At 44.5% G+C, this 18,474-nt stretch overlaps 1 protein-coding gene across 2 annotated transcripts in view; it reads left to right on the top strand.

Moving 5' to 3' along the window:
- Fndc3b (fibronectin type III domain containing 3B) overlaps nt 1-18,474 on the top strand; it is a 302,204-nt gene that overhangs the window by 274,318 nt on the left and 9,412 nt on the right. For both annotated transcript variants that reach the window (XM_036190746.1, XM_036190745.1), the window contains exons 23-24: nt 5,856-6,068; nt 16,665-16,831. In XM_036190746.1, the coding sequence (XP_036046639.1) occupies nt 5,856-6,068; nt 16,665-16,831 (380 nt within the window). The remainder of the gene's footprint in view (nt 1-5,855; nt 6,069-16,664; nt 16,832-18,474) is intronic.

Here is an 18,474-nt window from a genome sequence, read left to right as displayed (position 1 = left end):
CTCTAAATTTCAAAAACCGATCTAATGCGCATTTAGTGGCGATAAATCTGTAGGTCCTATCTGAGTTTCAGGGTTACCGTTACTTCAGCTAAAGAGGGAACTTCTCAGTTTAAGAGTTGGGATAGATCTTACTAATTTAATCAAACTCAAAGCCCATTCTAATTCTCTGAAGTGAATTCTTTGTGTGGTTAGCCAGTGTGTGGCGCTCACTATTCTTTGCAGGAACTTAGGAAGTGGGAATTATTTCCATGTCTCTAAAACAACAGAGGAACTGCATCGTCCTTCCCTGGCTCAGGCCACCTCTGCTCCTCACATAGCACTGGAGAGAAAGACAGCTCGCTTCCTTTCATTAGCTCGTCGGCTCAATTTCCACGCTGAGTGTTATCTTGTCTTTAGGACTAATTAATGTTCACTCGAGTATCAGTGATGCAGAGAGTTTTTTTCACAGACACACAGTGCACTCTTGTAAAGTGTGGGATAGTTGGAGTGGTCTGAAGTCGAGGTAGATGATTTCTGAATCAAATGCTGAATAAAGTGAAAAGATGTGTGCTGCCACTTATTGGCGAGAGCAATCAGTGACCTGAATGTGTGGTTTAAATAAAAATCATCCTTTTATTGGCATCATTGTCATGTTAGGTCCAAATTTTGACAAGAAAATATGGAATGCAGGAAGATTCTGAGCCAAAGGGACCTAGCATACACCCATATCTGAGCACCACATGTAGGTCAGTGGGAGCCACTGAACACAGCTGAGCCATGGTTCTCTCCATTGTCAAATAGACAGAGGTAGCCTGGTGGTCGGAATGAGACATGGCCTTGTGATATGAAGTCTAGGCTTCTGCTCTTGTGGCCACTTGTCAAGAACTCCATAAAGTATCACTTTGGAGTTCACCAATGTGCTTTTGGCCACTTCAGATACTTTTCAGGTTGAATCAGACTGGAAGATAGTGAAAATTAAGAAGTATGCCCCATTTCCCTCATCTTAGTTAATCGTGAATCAGTTCATCAAACAAGGTGCCATTGCCTTTTACTGATGAGGACACCATTGCTTAAAGGTGTTAGATGACCTCTAAAGAGGAAAGGGTGAGCAGGTTCTCAAAGAAACCTATCACCACAGAATTCCTGCTGGTGCTGGCGACTGGTGTCAGTGTTTTCCAGGGGAGAAGCATGCCTGGCTAAGGAGATTTGTGTGCCACCATGGTATTCTTGCTGGCACTGGTGGCTGATGGTATGTTACACAAAAGGAAGATCAAATGCCAGTAAATAACCAGTTAGAAAGCCATAGGCCTAGAGATGTGAAGTACTGTAGAGCAGGGCTTCTCAACCTTCCTAATGCTGCCACCCTTTGATACAGTTCCTCACGTTGGGTGACCCCCCCAACCAGAAAATTAGTTTCATTGCTGCATCATAAGTGTAATGATGCTACTGTTATGAATTGTAATGTAGATATCTGATATGCAGGGTATCTGATTTGTGACCGCTGTAGATATCTGATATGCAGGGTATCTGATTTATGACCGCTGTGAAAGGGCCGTCTGGACCCTCCCCTCAAAGGGGTCACGACCCACAGGTTGAGAACCACTGCTATGGAGGCTTTGAGGAAGTAAGTGAATTCAATCAAACTATCTAAAACTTGAATTTTTAAAACCATTTATGTTCCTATAAATGATTCTCATCTCTTAGGTTTTGTCTCATTTCATCTTGTGTTGAGCACAGCAGAAGAGCAGCCCAAAGCAACCCAATATCTTTTGTGTACTGAGGACTGCTGGGCTGCACAAGTCACAAGAAAGGATAAGGAGCTTCCTGGTATACAGGATGAGCTTGGCCTCTAAGGACTGTGGGCCAGCAATGGCAGGAAACATCTTGGCCTGGGTTGGAGATGTTCCCTGTCCTCAACGAAAGGGAAGAAACGATGGTGTGGCCACTGCAGAGACCCTCAGATAACCCTTGTAGGCGGGAGTGCGGAAGTGCGGAAGTGCGGAAGTGCGGAAGTGCGGAAGTGCGGGCTGTGCTTTGAAAAGAGCTAGACCTAAGGTCTGCTTCTCCTTTCCCGAGAAGAGAGGGCTCAGCATGACCGCTCAGCACGGTGGCTTGCTTTTCAAGGATTCCTCCTCCATGGTTGCAGCATTTATTGCACTTCAGGCCTGGGTGTCGCAAAAGGGACAGCCACTAATACTGTACAGCATTTGTAGGGGCCCCTGTGAAAAGCAGAGGCAAGTTTTAGACCTCTAATGTTATTTAGGTGACTTCTCCTCTTGTAATAGAAATCCTTCATGATGGCTGGCGGCCTTTCTGCCATCTACTGGGGATAAGGATTTGCTCTACCTCAAACTCACCTAGTTGCGGATGTGATGAATAAAACTGTTCTAAACTGATTGCATTTTCTCCAGAGTAAATGCCTAAGACCATAAATGTTAGATATATGTTGGATTTTTCAAGATGCAGTGTAGCTCATTGGTTTGTTCATGCACACATTTTATATGCACACAAATGTACATGCATATATGTATGAACATACAAATTTATAATAGTATCTTGGTGGGGTTTTTTGGTTTTTTGGTTTGGTTTGGTTTGGTTTTTCGAGACAAGGTTTCTCTGTGTAGCTTTGCGCCTTTTTCCTGGAACTCACTTGGTAGCCCAGGCTAGCCTCGTACTCACAGAGATCCACCTGACTCTGCCTCCCGAGTGCTGGGATTAAAGGCGTGCGCCACCACTGCCCGGCTATCTTGGTGTTTTGATTCACGTTTTTCAAATGGCCGATGTGGAGCATTTCCTTACTTATTACCAGCTATGTGTCCTCCTTGTTGCCTGTTCTAGATGTCAGTTGATTTTGTGTTGTTTGGTGTTTTTTTCCTCCCTCTTCTCTCTCTCCCCCATTACTGTGTGTGTGTGTGTGTGTGTGTGTGTGTGTGTGTGTGTGTGTGTGTGTGTTAGGGATGGATGGACAGAGATTGAGAGGTTGGGAAGGCATGTGTGGTCCTGGGACTCTGCCTGAAGTACATCTTCCAGCCTTTCTTTTGAGCTCTGAGGAGGTCACTGTATATTCTGAATACAAATTCTTTGTCAGATGTCCCAGTGCTGTCTTCTCTCCCAGTCTAGCTCATCTCCAGTGTCAGTCAGAGCCAGATTTCCTCTCTCTCCCATCACTCACATGCCTTTTGTGTCACAGATGAGAGCTCTTTTCCAAGTTGAGATAATTGCACTGTCTCCTGTGTCTTCTTCTAACATTCCATAGTCTACATTTAGATCTTCGGCCAGTGGATCAGGTGTGAAGTTTAAGTTGATGTTTTTATTTTTTTCTCTTGACATCCAATTGCTCCCGGAACCATTTGCTGAGACCATCCTTCCTCCACTGAGCTGCCTTCACACCTTTGCCAGAAAATCAATTGGCCGTATTGTGAAGGTCTATTTCTGGAACCCCTCTTCCGTTCCGGCGATCTGTGTGTCTGTCTTCACCCCGCTGTCTTGACCGCCGTAGCTCTCCGGTGAGGCCGAAGGTCAGACGGCACTACTCTTCCATGTTTGCTCTCTCACACCTGTGGTGCCTAGCTTACTTCCTTTCCGTGTAACTTTGAGAATTAGCTTGTCTTTATCTTCTTGTGTATTTATTTATTTGGGGAGACAAGGCCTTACACTTCAGCCCAGGCTGGCCTTCAGTCCTCCTGCTTCAGCATCCCAGGTGCCAGGGTGGAATTTAACCACATTATGGCTATAGGTCAATTCTAGGAAAGCTGACACTTTTACTGTGAAGCGTCCTGTCCATGACTACTCCATGTCTCTCTGTTTGGGTAGGTTCTCTATGACGTTTTCATTGGCATCTTGTGGATTCCATTTTTTTTCTCTAATTCTCTATACCTTTTGCTCTCAGTACTGGTTAGTATTCTTAACAAAAGCTGCTAAATAGGAGGGTGAGCACACCAGGCATCCTTGCCAACTCTTGCTCCTGGTCTTAACGGCCAAGTATTTCCTCTCTTACAGCTATCATGGTAGTTATGACCCTGTTTCTTAGATGTCCCTTTTCAAATCAAAGAGGCTCTCTTCTGTTTGCAGAGCATTTTGATTACAAAGTTGGATTGTGTTAGATAATCTATCAGTTGATATGATCATCTGTTTTTTCTTCTTTATCCTGTAAGCAAGATGGAATTGCTTAAGGTCTAGGAAATGGAGGAATAGAGAAAAGAGATTTCCTACCCCATTCAGAGCCATACACATCCTGGGGACTGATCTTTCTCTGCAGCTCTTTCCACACAGAGGCCCACTTTTAAGCTTAGCTCAGCCCCCAGGATGATAAAGGGGGGAACGGAAAACTCACTGTTGGTTTGTGAGGAGTCTAGCTCTGTACTTCCCTGTGTGTGCCAGCTGGTACTTCACTTTTCAGAGTCCTGAAGTAGCTGTGTTCTTTACCCAAGATGAGTAAAAGGGGCGGAGTGTTGCGCTCTGTCTCGTGTAGAAGAAACCCTTCTTTTCTAATAATTACAAATACTCTAGGTTGACTTATATATGCTCTACGTTTGAAGAATTGCCTCACATGTGATGTGTAAGTATTATGATGTTTAAGTGGTACTTTGTATTTAAGTACAAGCAATAAAAGCTGTAAGTGAAAGCTGGAGGCAGGGGTGGTGGTACACACCTTTTATCCCAGTACTGGGGAGCAGAGGCAGGTAGATCTGTGTGAGTTTGAGGCCAGCCTCATTTATAAAGCGGATTTTAGGGCAGCTAAGGCTACACAAAGAAACCCTTCTGGAAAAAATACAAGCAAAAGCTATTAAGTGAGGACATAAAAGTGATTAAATCATAGAAATATGGAAAAATGAGCTGCTCCCTAAACATTTCTCCTTAGACTATATTATTTATTATAAAGTCAAAACACATTTAAATATTGGCATTTTTTGAGCTGTTAGCACTATCCTCAGTCAGCTCAGTGCTTTTGAGTTCAGATTGAACTTAGCAAGGAATTCAGGGAGAGAGCCCTACGGAGGGGTGGTAAGGAGTCATGTAGACCTGAGTGACTCCCCATGGGTGATGCTGTGAAGACATGAAGTTAACTGGAGAATTCTGTTAATACAGTGGAACATTAGTAGTCTTGTATTTATAGAAAAAAGCGGGGAAGAGTAGGAGCGGAGAATCCTCCCGAGCATTAGGAGAGAAACATCCCTGGGGGGGGGGGGCAGGCCTCAGTAACACACAGTGCAAAGAGGTGTGCAGGATGGGCAGTGCAACGCCAGGCAAGGGTGGGTTGGTGACTTTGGAAAACTGTGGCTGAGCAGCAAGTTGAGAAGTAGAAGAAACCAGAAAATAGGGATTGTATCCCACTGTGTAAGGTTTCATGTATACATTTTAACTCTATTAGATTTTAAATTCTGGCAAGATTGACACATCTTTACCGCACATAGTAAGCATCCAGTTAAGAGCTCTGTATACCTAAATGATACCCTGGTACTACCAGCCGGTGATCTCTTGGCTCTGCCTAAGGACTTGCAGAGTCATTGGTAAGGGGAGAGGCCAAAGGTCCTGTTGTTGGGAATGTGTGCTCCTTTTAATGAATTCTTTATGCATACTCTCATGCCAAAACTGGCTTTGAGCTAGAATATAAGAGCATGTCTGTAGGAGGCCTTCAGACAGCAAATTGCTTTTCTCCAGTTAAAATCCTAAGGAATATTTGCTAATGCACTGTTTTGCTGTGTTTAGAAGCAGAGCATATAACTTCTCCTGAGCTGCCCAGGGTCTCCTTGAGCTGTTCTTCCCCAGCATTGCTTTAGGGAATTGCTTTAGTAAATGTTCCAGCAACTCTTTGTTTTAAATGAAGAAAATCCAACTTCTACACCTACATTGTCTTTTTTTTTTCTCACCTCTAGGATCAGAATTCAGGCTATCAATGAAATTGGAGTTGGACCATTTAGTCAGTTCATTAAAGCAAAAACTCGGCCATTACCACCCTTGCCTCCTAGGCTGGAATGTGCTGCATCTGGTCCACAGAGCCTGAAGCTGAAGTGGGGAGACAGCAACTCCAAGATCCATGCTGCTGATGACATGGTGTACACGCTGCAGCTGGAGGACAGGAACAAGAGGTGAGGTGCAGCCTGGTGCCCCCCAGCTTTGGCATCCGTCTCCTGCTCCTTCCTCCTCGTTTAAAGAAGGAACTTAGGTGTTTGCCTCTTGCATTTTACCCAACACTGTGCCCTCTGTGCTCCCTCTGGCATTCTTATGCATTTGAAAGAGCCCAGACTCCCTTTGTGACAATGGATGTATGTTTTTCCCTTTATGAAGTCAGATGATGGAGAGAAATTATTGAAATAGAAATTTGTCAGATTCAAGTCCCCACTGTATAATAACATTATATTAGTCACGAGTTCAGAGAAGAATGGGACCTGGGAGAAATGGTAGCTCTTTAAATATTCAGTAACCATCAGGACAAACATGTTTACCAATCTGAAATTGCTGTGGGTGATGTACAGATGGGAATGTACTCTCCAACTATGGGTGCTGTGATATCAAATTAAACAGAGAAAATAAGAGATTTGTTTTTTATAAGACTCCATGCCCAGAAGACACTTGGAGATGTTGAAATCAAATCCAGGCTTTCACATCGTGCTTACTTAACCTAACTTTGTTTCCTCAGAAAATGGCCAATCAGAAGACAGGCAGCCAAATGGTATTTAGGAATAATTAGATGCTGAGCAGAAGTTAGTGGTGACAAAATATTCTGTTTGCAAAGGTTCTGATCAGAATCAGGTGAAGGGAGGGTCATCATAAAACCAAGGCAGTGGTGAACTATTAGGTGTGTCCAACTTGTTGACAATATGACATGATGTTATATATACAAATGTGTTGGGCCACACTGACAGCTACCATGGAACATTTGTATGCTGCAGTTTGGACACACCTAGACTAGACAGAATGTTCCTGGAAGCATGAAACCAGTGCTACCCCCAGGGTGTATCCCTCTGGTGTATCCCTGTCTACGTTACCACATTCTGTTCCCGTACATGGGGTTTCCCTCCCACACACACATTGAGACCTGCTCAGGGTCTCCAGGGCAAATACTGTCCTGTGCGTCTACTTTGCAGAGCTGCCAGAAAAGCAATGTGCTTCTATCAACTTCTTAGAGTTTGGCAGAGCTGACAGGCCATGTCTGCTAAGAAAGAATCATGTAAAGATATGGGAAAGACAGACATTTAAGGATCCAGAGCATCTATGATCAAGGACAGAGAAGTGTGCAAAGGATATAGCTGAACACGAAGCTGAAGGAGAGCCTGGGGCAGCAGAATAGGGCAACTGAGGCCAATCAAAGTGAGAAATAGATCAAGGTACGATGAAGGGAAGCTCAAAGATGATGGCGGTCAAGATGATGATGATGAAGTCGGTGCCAGCACAGTTTCTAGTGTTTAGCCTCTTTATACACCTCTGTATAAAGGTGAAATGAGGCTGCATAGGACATGTTTTCAAATTGTGCAGCACCTCGTTTAGTATAGTAAACAAGTAAACGTCTTGTAGGGATCCCCAGGAGCCACCACATTAATCTCCCTGGTACAAGTAGGGTGTAGGATTTGATATGGAGACTGAAATCGAGATCTTGGCCCTCAGCACAGTTGGCTCTACCAGGGGATGGTAGTATCTGTCTCTGATGCAGCTTAACAAGATAATAGCCCTGTTACACTTCATAATGGCAAACAAACAAACAACAAAACAGGAGAGAGTTACAGCTGTTTTGTTGACCTCTGAATGGAAATAAATACAATATTCATAGAAAGAGGGGAAGGAAATAGGGAGAACTCAATACCTACTATTAACTCATAGATAAGCAGAGAATTTAGTGCCACCAGGGCAAAGTGTTCTGGGAGTTTGGACCATATGCATGCAAACCACACATTTGAACTTGACTTGCCTTCCCAGGAAGACCAGGTGGGAAGAAAACAGCAGCCGTTGTCCTATTTTGGAAACATAGCCAGGACCAGAAGCACAGAGACAGTGAGGTTGATTTTGAGAAGGTCGTTGAAGATCAAAAACATCTTTTAGATGCAAAAGCATTCATTCTGTTGAATATGTTTCTTTGGATCTGTTTTTAATGGATCATTATTCTACCTTGAAGGAAGTTCTAAGCCACAGAGGACTAGCAAAAACAAGCATTCTGAACTAACAAAAGTTGTGAGAGAGCCAGTATTAGGGAATATTTCCAAACTTTTACATTTTCTCCAGGCCTTTGCATCTGTTGGCAATAGAAAGAACCTTCCTTAGGGATATTTTTCTATTTCCCCAAAAACACAAAGCACAGAAGGGCAGGAACCTGCACTTTACATGTCCATGAACCTGGAGTGCCTGGGCAGCAAGGCTCCCTATTCTTCTGTAGTTCTGTCCTGTTGGGACAGCCCCCCAAGGGTGCCTCATATGGAAAACTGTGCAGATGGTGGTCTCACCTTCTGCACAGAGCAAATGCTCTAGAAACATTTGTACAACCAAGTGTGGCTATCATGAGACGCTTAAATATGACAGACAGAAAATAGTGCATAATCTCTAGGAGCCAATGCGTGCTTGCCCCTTTGAGAGAAGAGGAGAGGTGGGGAGAGGGAGGAAGCAGAGATGTGCTAAGGCTTGCCTTGTTCATCAAATAAATCACTTGCCTAAATAGAACTGACAATTTAAGAAATTTGACCATTAGTAACAATATTTTTCTTAATTTTATGAGCTAGAGTCCAGATTTATCTTTTCTAAATTAAATTTGTTGGTGCTCTCAGAAAGTTATTAAAGTGATGTGAGTCCTGGGCATAATCCATTCTTATTCTATTTGTGGAATAGTTTTCCTGGGATTTAACAGGATGAGGACAGCCTGACTTTAGTTTGAAGATGACCTTCCTTAGTGTCTGGAAGTCAGTGCTCATGAACGGCCCTTTGAGTCCAAGCCTTTAATGCCAGCTCTTGACTTAGGATCAAGGACAAAACACTGGACTTGAATATATCACAGTTGTTAGCATAATGTCTGTCTTTCCATCTGTCTGTCCATCCTTCCATCCATTCTTCCTTTCTTCTTTCGTTCCTCCCTTCTCTCCCCCCACCAACCCACTTTCTTTGTCTTTGAGATAGTTACATGTAGGCCAGGCTGACCTTCAATTCCTTGTGTGACCAGGATGACCCTCCACTTCTGGTCTTCCTGCCTCCACCTCCCAATGGCTGAGGTTATAGACATGTACAGCACACTTGGGCTTATGTAGTACTGGGAGGTAGAGACCAGAGGCTGCCAGAGCTCACTGTCCAGCAAATCTAGCTTTAGGCAGTCTCAGTGACAGGCCTTGTGGTAAAGAAAGAAGGTTAATTGCTGTTCTGAGGACAGCACCTATGTTGACCTCTGGCCCCCACATGTGCGCGTGCGTGTGTACACACACACACACACACACACACACACACACACACACACACACATATCCCTGTGTGGGCACAAAATGACCCAGGGATTCAAATACATATTGTAAGCTTTCTGAAGGAAAATGCTGTGTGTTGAGATTGTGCAAAGAGCGTGCCAGGCACTAGGAGTTTTGTTTACATTTAGTTCTTTGAATAAAAAGTGAAATATGCTTCCATCCCCAACCCGCTCCTTCCCTCCCTCCCTTTCTCCTCCCCATTTGGCCCTTTTCCTATAAACAGAAGGAATCCTCAGGTCAGCATGGCCTAAAGCCTTGCCTCAGGGTAAACACATCAAGAATTCTTGCAGCTCAGCTGCCTGGAAGTTTGTTCCCTCTTAGTTAAGACATGTATTTCTCTGTATCCAAGCTTTTGATCTGCAAGAGTCCAGGGCCATGTTCATGGAGCAGCCGTGCTTCCCTCTGAAGGACTAAGTTCATGGCTAATGTTTAGGATATTCAACTATCAGAATTCTTTCCTGAATTACTACTGTGTGCCAGGCCTTAGGAGGTATGTGGTATATCTGCAAGAGCTGATCTTGCTGAGAAAATGAATTAGTATTCAACAGTGAACAGACAGTGCAAGAGATTTTAATTTCAACAGAAAAGCAGAAATTAGATTAGTTTGCCCTTGTGGTGATTAGGTCTATTACTCTTAACAGATCCAGCACAGAAAATCTGAATGGTTCTGGTTCCCATGTTGTGCCAGAAAAATACACACCCTGAGCAAACATTCTCATAAAGCCAAGTTAATCTAATGTGTTCACCAGAGTAGGAGGACCAGCTTGTAGGCTCCCGGTCCTAGCGCTGAGCTGACAATTCGGAAGATGTATTTGTCTGTGTTTCTGATATGAAATGTTGCCTGTTCAAATGGAATTGGAGTTGATGCTGAGCCCCACCCTCATTGGACCATGTTCTGGGTAGTTGTGCACAGTACTGAAGCAGAAGGACTGTAAATTCCAAGATGTATTTATGTTTAAGCTGTTGCTTGGGGTTTTGGTCAGCCAGCCAGTGTTTTTCAAAGTGAGGCTCCAGGGAGATTAGTTAGGGGGAGAGGCATATAATGGAATGAATAGTCACTGCTTGCCCTCCCTTGTCAGCCTTTATAACTGGGACACTTCCCCAGCAGCGAGGGGCTGTGGAGCTTGGTGATGCTTCCAGAATCACTAGCTATTGACTATTGCCGAGGGAGTGTGTAGTGGGGGAATACTATGTCTTTATGGCCTCAAGATTTCTTTAAACTCCAGAAGATCACATTGTAGGGAGCTAATGAAAGGGACTAGAGAGTGTGAATGAACTGTCTCAGTGTTTCTCTGGTTTCTGTTCTCAAACTTATTGCTGATTTAAATGACAGGCCGTGAGACTCAGAACCCTCATGTTTCCCATTCACTTGATCATCCTTTCTGGGGAAATGACTACTTCCCTCAATCCCCAGGTCGCGACTACAGTTCCCAACACTCCTGTCATACCTCTGCCCCAACCCTAGACCTGCTGATGACTTTTCAGATGACCAGAGGTGTGTGCCTGGACTGCTTTTTACCTAAGTTTCGCAGGCTACAGAGTGCAGAATGATGCTTGGGGGCTCCAGTCCCTGATTAATAGAGGAAAAATATTTTAGACATATTTTAATGTCTTAGAAGAAAATCATAAAGATTCATCCTAAAAAATAAGAAGTATTACTAGCTTGCTCAACTTCAGGCCAAATGCCTTGGAACAGTCAGGGCTGAGGGTTAGTAAAGGACGACTTGAGATCTGATTGGACCCAAAGTAGAATCCAGATAATGGGTTTTACCTCTGGTTTACTTTACAAGTAATGAAAATAATTAGTACTTTCCTGCACTGAAGCAAGGCCACCGCAGTAGAAGTGGACAGACATCTGGAAAACTCTGGGATTCATGTCCTCAGAGTCGAAATTCAGTCCCCATAGAAAGCTGCAGGTGTCAAGCTTCTCAGAACCTTGAAGTTGGGGAGGGGCTTTCTATGGTTGCAGGTGAGTTTCTTTTTTGATATGTCAATGACTGAAATGCAGTTTAGGTAATACAAAATAAGCATAGGATTTCTGTCCATTCCTTTACCTGTAAAAAGGGCTGGAGAGATGGCTCAGCAATTAAAACTACTGGGTTGATTCCTAGCACCCACATGGCAGTTTGCAACTATAGTTCAATTCCTGCAGATCTGGCACCCTCTTCTAGACACCAATCATGGATATGATGTGCATTCATTCATACAGGCAAACATAAAATAAGTCTGAAAAAATTAAATTGATATCATTTACCAAGTATAATGAAGTTTTATTTCTTGGGGGAGGAAGCATAAAAATCCAGCTTATTCACCAAAAAATTATTACAGTCTAATTAATTCACAAGTCCAAAGGCCAGTAGACAACCAGGAACAGCAGGCAGGAAGGTAATTAGCTCTTTTCCCATCAGTCCTCTCGGGAAGAGCTTCTGGCACTTTCATATAAACAGGGACTCTGACCAGTGTCAGCATCAGTCTAGGAAATGGATTCCCTGCCTGAGGTGTCCCCACACAGTGCCATCTGTGTCCATCTGCTTCCTCACAGAGATGGTAGGACTCTGTGTTCCTGGCACAGTGGGGGCATTTACTGTCCATGTTTTTAATATCTTCTATTCCTAAACATGATTTGAGTAACAGAGGGGACACACACACACACACACACACACACACACACACACACACACGGAGCCCAGAGAAAATAAGAAAAAAAGATGGAAAGACAATAAGATGATATAATGTTGTTCATGAATATGCCGTGCTGGATGTGTGGGCAGCTGTTGATTTATGTTGTTGTGAAATGTGTTTTGAAGGGTACATTGAAGCCTTTTGTGAACTGCAGGCCATTTTAGGCCAGCAGGTTAGTCATGTTGAGTAGTTAATATCTATGAACTGAAGTGAGCCTGAAGATGACATGCGCAGTGTGGTGGGAAGAGCAAACCCTGAGCATTTACTCTCATTTGCACAAAGAATTTAGCAAGCTATTCAAAATATTCTTGGTTATTTCTTTCTGTGTCATTTTCTCTTGCCCCCCCCCAATGGTTTCAAATGAAAGAACACATAAATATGTGATGTGGCCGAACTTACTCCATCAGATGCCCTTGATCACCTTTCTCAACGAATGTTAAAAGCAAAGACACTGAGAAGAGCGTGGCTCTCGCTGAAGCTCTCCTGAGACTGTCCAGAACCTGCTGCTGTGTTTCATGGTGTGTTGTCTATCAGAGAGTTTTCTTGATTCCTTCATTTACATCTCGTAAAAATTCCTGTCAAGTAAACCCGATTGTTTGTTGGATAGTCTGGAATTGAGCTCTGTCTGACTTGTTGGTATCCGTGGTGAAGGTCACCAGTTCTGCACTCAGGCCAAGGTCTCTGCATGCCTCTGTGCTCCTGAGACAGCCCCCTCCCACCCTAGCCCCAGAGGACTGTGACGGGCAAACAGAATAATCAGAAATACCTGATGTTCGCAGGAGGGGAGGACTTTCTCAGCATACCTTTTCATAGTCTTTATTTTCAGAACTCTTAGGTTCCTGCAAAACTGAAAAGACAAGCAGAGAGCTTCCAGACCCACTCCCCACATCCACAGCCTGCCCCCTTCTCAGCCCACCAGAGTGGTTAGAGTTGGCAGGCCACAAGGAAGTCTAGCCTGCCTTTGGTCTAGCTTCACTGTTGTTCACGTGTCTCCCTGGGCTTGGGTAAGGAATGAGGCCATGTGTCCACCATACACTACCCCAGAGTTGTGTCATTGGCACATTGGCAACTCTAAGTCCCACACATGTTTGTCATCATCTAGCTGTGTGTTTCAAGAAGCCTTGTAGAGATGACCCTGACCAGGTTGGAGACAGAACTGCTGCAAAGTCACTTAGATCATCATAACCTGTTAACAACCCAGCTAAACTGCTTCCTTTCCCAAATATGTATTTTTAATACTGGAGAGATTGCTCCCTAGTTTTCTCCCTCCTCAGTCAAATTACCCAGTCTAGGCCTGGTTGTCCAAATCTGGAATCCCAGCACTTGGGAGCCTAAAGTAGCAGGATCATGAGGACTATACAGTAAGACCCTGTCTCGAAATGGTGAGCTGCCCCAAGATCCCACAGAGTGGCCTCTGGCTTTCACCTTGTGTGCTTTGGTTGGGCTTGCTAAGAATAGGATACAGGGTGTTCACCTGCTCCACCCCAGAAGCCTCAGAGGATTGAGGCGACAGGAGTGCCCTTGTGGGGACATCTTTCATTTCTCCAACTTTGGAAAATAAGGTGACTCATTCATCAGCTTTGGTGCCTTGCCACCAATAGTATTGGTGGTGGTAATATTAAATAGTTTTCAACACTAGTATTCACTGAATACTTCATAACTACAACACACTGTGTAATGCAGTATCCATTATCTCACTTCTTTCTCACAGCAACCCCACAAGATGTATTCTCTTGCTCCCCTTTCCTAGAGGAGGAAATAGCTTACCTGGTTAGATAGCCCAAGCTGGTCAATAGAACTCCATCCTTGCTATCCATTCTGTTTCAGAGAGAGAGAGAGAGAGAGAGAGAGAGAGAGAGAGAGAGAGAGAGAGAGAGAGAGAACACACACCAACAGGCCAGCAAAGCATTACAGTGGAGGCCCACATGTGTTCCCACACTGACTTCTTACCTGATATCTCAAGAGTCCTTGGGCTTGCTGCCTTTGGGGCTTCATCATGGCAACAAAGTCTGGCTGTGGAGTGAAGAGACCTTAGAGATATGGCCAGTGAAGGACTAGGACTTCTGGGACACCTTTGAGGAACTGCGATTCGGAAGCTGATGCTTGGGCTATGTATGCCTATGCCATGATTGAGAACATCATGGAGACATACTGCACTGCAGGAACCATGCCACCTGCTTACAGCTCGGTGCATTTAAAATGGAATGTCTTCAGTCTTTGTCTCTTGGAATGTTGGGTATGGTTAATTCTATCACGGGGGCTCTGGCTTGTTATCAGTGAAGTTGGCCTTTTACAAGAGATAGAAAAGGAAGAAGATGAGGTCAGTCATCTGAGTATTTTAAATTTTCCCCAGAATGGCTCCAGCCATGGCTTTGATGTTCTGCCCTACCTCTCAGCATGGCCACGTGAGTCCCTGACTCTGAAAAAGTCTCGTCTCCCACCTGCTAGAGTGAGAATCTGAGGATGACAGCAGCTAGGATTGCCTTTTGTGTGTTGGTATACGTGCGTCTTCCTACATGCTGGTTGGTGTGTCCCGCTTGGTGTTTGAGGACTGTGTGCTACTTACTCAGTTTGGATCATAGTATGAAATCAGATTACTGAATTTGCTTCCATGAATTTCTTAGTGGCTATGAGTACTTCTACCTCAGTATATAATTGAACTTTGGCACAAATATGTATCAAACCTATTTTCTAAAGGAAATGCCACCCTTGTAGTGTGGCAGGGCTGGAAACAGTTCTACAAGCTCTTAGAAACTGAGCTTGCTGGGCACCATAGTGGAGATTTAGCAGCAGCACTTCTTAAACCATGACTTCCATCTGTGGCACAATTAAGTGCAGTTATTCCCGCTGGCAAGTCTAGTCCAGGTGAGGCTGAGTTAATAAGTAGCCATTTGCCTCTACATTAGCTGGGCTGTCTTCATTAAGGCAGTAATGTGTTGAGCGTGCTAAGTAGGTTGCCATGGTTATTTGTGGGTTTCAACCTGGACTCTGGCTTTCCTTGAAATTAATGGTGTTCAAACTTCAATAAAAGGCACTTCTTCCTGAAGCAGAACATGCAGGACTGTAAGTGAACCTGCCAGAGCTTAGGAACTCAGTTACAAAGGCTGGTGAGTGGCTGGATGTTACACACTGAGGATTGGCTGGCAGGGGTTTTCTCTTCAAGCTGTTCAATCTATCCACATCTCACTACCCATGAGTCTACCACACCCTGCCATCTAGAACTGTTCCACACAGAGCAAAGCTGCTACCACCCTTCAGAACTCCCCACCCTCACATAGGCCCAACACCCTCAGGGTGGTTCTCAGGCAACCCAGAGCCCAACACACATCTGGTTGTTAGGAATGCTTGCTGAATGAATGCAAGAATTCTCCTCCCTGAGCCAAACCAGCCCTGGTCAGACATTTTGAGTGGTACTCCATCACTGAGTACCTTCCAGTAGTTTCTGGAGACAGTGGGGCATCCACCCTGGATGCTGAGGGAGCTCTGGGCACTGAGAGCCAGGCACGGCATGTGTGGACCAAGGCCATGTGTGAGTTACTCAGTGTTGGTTCTCAGGGTGTTCCTGGGCCAGAGAGGTCTAAGTACTGAAGAATGTTTCAAGCATTACGTTATTTTCAGAAATCATACAGTTATTAAGTGATAAAAGTGTATCTGTAGCTCTAGGTAGTCCAGTTTCCCTAGAGGGGAAAAGTTAAGATACACTGAAAAAAAATCTCTAAAGTACAAAACTTATTTTTTTAATTCATACTCAGGTAAGTATGTTTCACGGTCTTGCTAGAGGGCTCAGTCAGTAGGGGGACTTGCTGAACATACTTCCTTCCATAAAGGAGGATGTGGAGAGCCATCTGTACAGAATTGAGAGTTGCTTTGGTTTCTTTGTGTGCTCCCATACACATAAGTCATGCACACAAATAATAGATTATGATTTAAAAGATATTTTAATTAGAGAAGTACAAAATAGTTTCAGACCAAATGATAGAGGAAACCAAAATCTGCCAGTCAAAACTGCCCAGCTTGTCCATGCCATTTTGTCTGTTATGACCCTGGTGATAATTCTGAACACAGTACTTTTTTGTCTTTTTGTGTATTTTCTCAAAGATACATAACCATAGATATCTTTTTGCCAGCTTAGGAAAGGGCTTTATGAGGTCTTGTATAAATAAAGATCAACATTTAAAGGATTTCCTAAACTTCTGTTATTTGAGAAATCTGAGTAAATAGGCATCTTATTTCTCAAGTGACCACTGAACAGTAACTTCATTGCCAAGAACATAATCAAAGGTGAGTTACCACTAACCATAATGAAACACTTGAAAATTCTGCTTTTTATCAGTAAATAAAAACATGAGCAACAATGTTTCTGAACCATGGTTGTACTCTTTGCATGTGCTTTACTGTTTTCTTTCTGTAAACATCCTTGAACAGTGAACTAAAGCATTACATAGCAGCTGTCACTTCAGGTGGAAGGAGGATTTCTCTCTTAGCCCCAACTCTCCTTGAGCCTGCCTCACGGTTTATCACCACAAGAAACTCACGTGACTAATGGGTTCCGCTCCTTTCTCCACCTAGGTTTGTTTCGATCTACAGAGGACCCAGCCACACCTACAAGGTCCAGAGACTGACAGAGTTCACCTGCTACTCCTTCAGAATCCAGGCAGCCAGTGAGGCAGGGGAAGGACCTTTCTCAGAAACCTATACCTTCAGCACAACCAAGAGTGTCCCTCCCACGCTCAAAGGTGTGTACAAGTGGACCCTGCTGCACTGTCCTGGGAGGATAAAAATGCACTGAAATCACACGCAGGAAAGTCAGTTATAATCATAAATGCATTCTTCATATTTCTATAGCAAGATGAAATCAAAATTTCTCAAAAAAGAAATCTGTGTGATCAGATCTGAAGTAAATGTCTATATGTCTGGACTACTGCATTCTGTATAAATGTTTATTACAAATACTGTAACAGTGAGATAGTCTCGTCCCTTACATAATAGACAGGATCTGATAGGAGTGACATCCTTTGTAGTAGGAATGAGTGAGGGGTGGTTTAAGAGAGATTGCCCAAAATGGTTTTCACATCTCCTTTCCTAAAGACATTCAGACGTTGGCATTCATCTCCGGGTGACTTTGGTGCCTGGAAATTAGAGCCTGAATCTGGTAACATCAGCATTTCCCTGTGGGCACATACCCTCTCCATTGGAGGACGCTCTTAGAAACCCATGGCAGTGACCATCAGTGTTTCCCCTGAGTTTTCAAGGTTTTCCCCTGGAGGACTCAGATCCTGCAGAAGTGCCATAACAGCAAATATCTAAATCTCCCTTCTTTCTCAAGCTCTCCAGGTCTGCCATGTCCCCAGCCCCAGGGTTGTGGGTGAGTTGGGGGAAGACTTGTGTAGCAGGCCAAGCTTGCACGTGGGCTCCTGAGCCTTGTTCCCTTCACCCAGAAGTCATGTTCTTACACAGGTCCCTGGACTTCTCCTTAGCCAAAGCAGCATTGTTTCAGTCAGCCATCGCCCAAAATGGCCCTGATGTTGGGGTGTGTTGTGGGGGAGGGGACACTCACTGTGGAGAAGGTCCCTCTGCATCTGCCCCTCCCGACAGCTTCCACATGAAGGAGTTGAGGCCCCCTACATCCAGAGCATAGTCAGTTACAGGAAGTAGGGTCCCCGGAACCTGGGTCACAGTCTGGCTTAGCGTCTGCCAGGTTTGTTGTAACTCCTTCCAAGGCTTCTCCATGGCGTGTGACCTCACCCTGCCCCGATGCTCCGACACCTCGCAGGCACCATGGCCACTTCTGTGTGTCATGTGCCCTAAAGGCATACGTGCGCTGTGCTGGACCTTTGTGGCAGTAAATGCCCAGCCCTTGGGTACACCTTTGCCTCTGAGCTTTAGAAAAGACAGAATCTGCAGGGCGTGGTGGCGCACACCTTTAATCTCAGCACTCAGGTGGCAGAGGCAGGCGATCTGTGTGATTTCCACCCCAACCTGGTCTGCAGAGAGAGTTCCAGGATAGTCAGGGCTACACAGAGAAAACGTGTCTTGAAAAAAACAAGAAAGAAAGAAAAGACAGAACCTGAGGGTGCTATGGCTTATTGAATTGGGGGGCAGGGTGCCTAGCAAGTGTTCCAGAGGCAGTTGCTACCAGCCTTGAACTGTCTGACATCAGGAATGCTCCCTATGCCTTTCAGAGTGAACCTTAGCAAGAGCCACAGAAGCTTGGGTAGCGCAGGGGTCCTATGGTGCTTTTACCTCCCGGGGGCAGGGTCCTTGAACACCCCACAACCAGACTCTTCCTCTGGCTCCTAGGATGGAGGTCTGTTTAGTGGCCTGGGCAGGGGTTTGGGGGTGTTGATTTTAAGTAACTTACTATAGACTAATTTAACTT

The sequence above is a fragment of the Onychomys torridus genome, chromosome 6 (genome assembly GCF_903995425.1).
Source record: "Onychomys torridus chromosome 6, mOncTor1.1, whole genome shotgun sequence".
NCBI classification, from domain to species: Eukaryota; Metazoa; Chordata; class Mammalia; order Rodentia; family Cricetidae; genus Onychomys; species Onychomys torridus.
The sequence above is the reverse complement of the archived record's forward strand: the minus strand, read 5'-3'. Positions and strand labels throughout refer to the sequence as shown.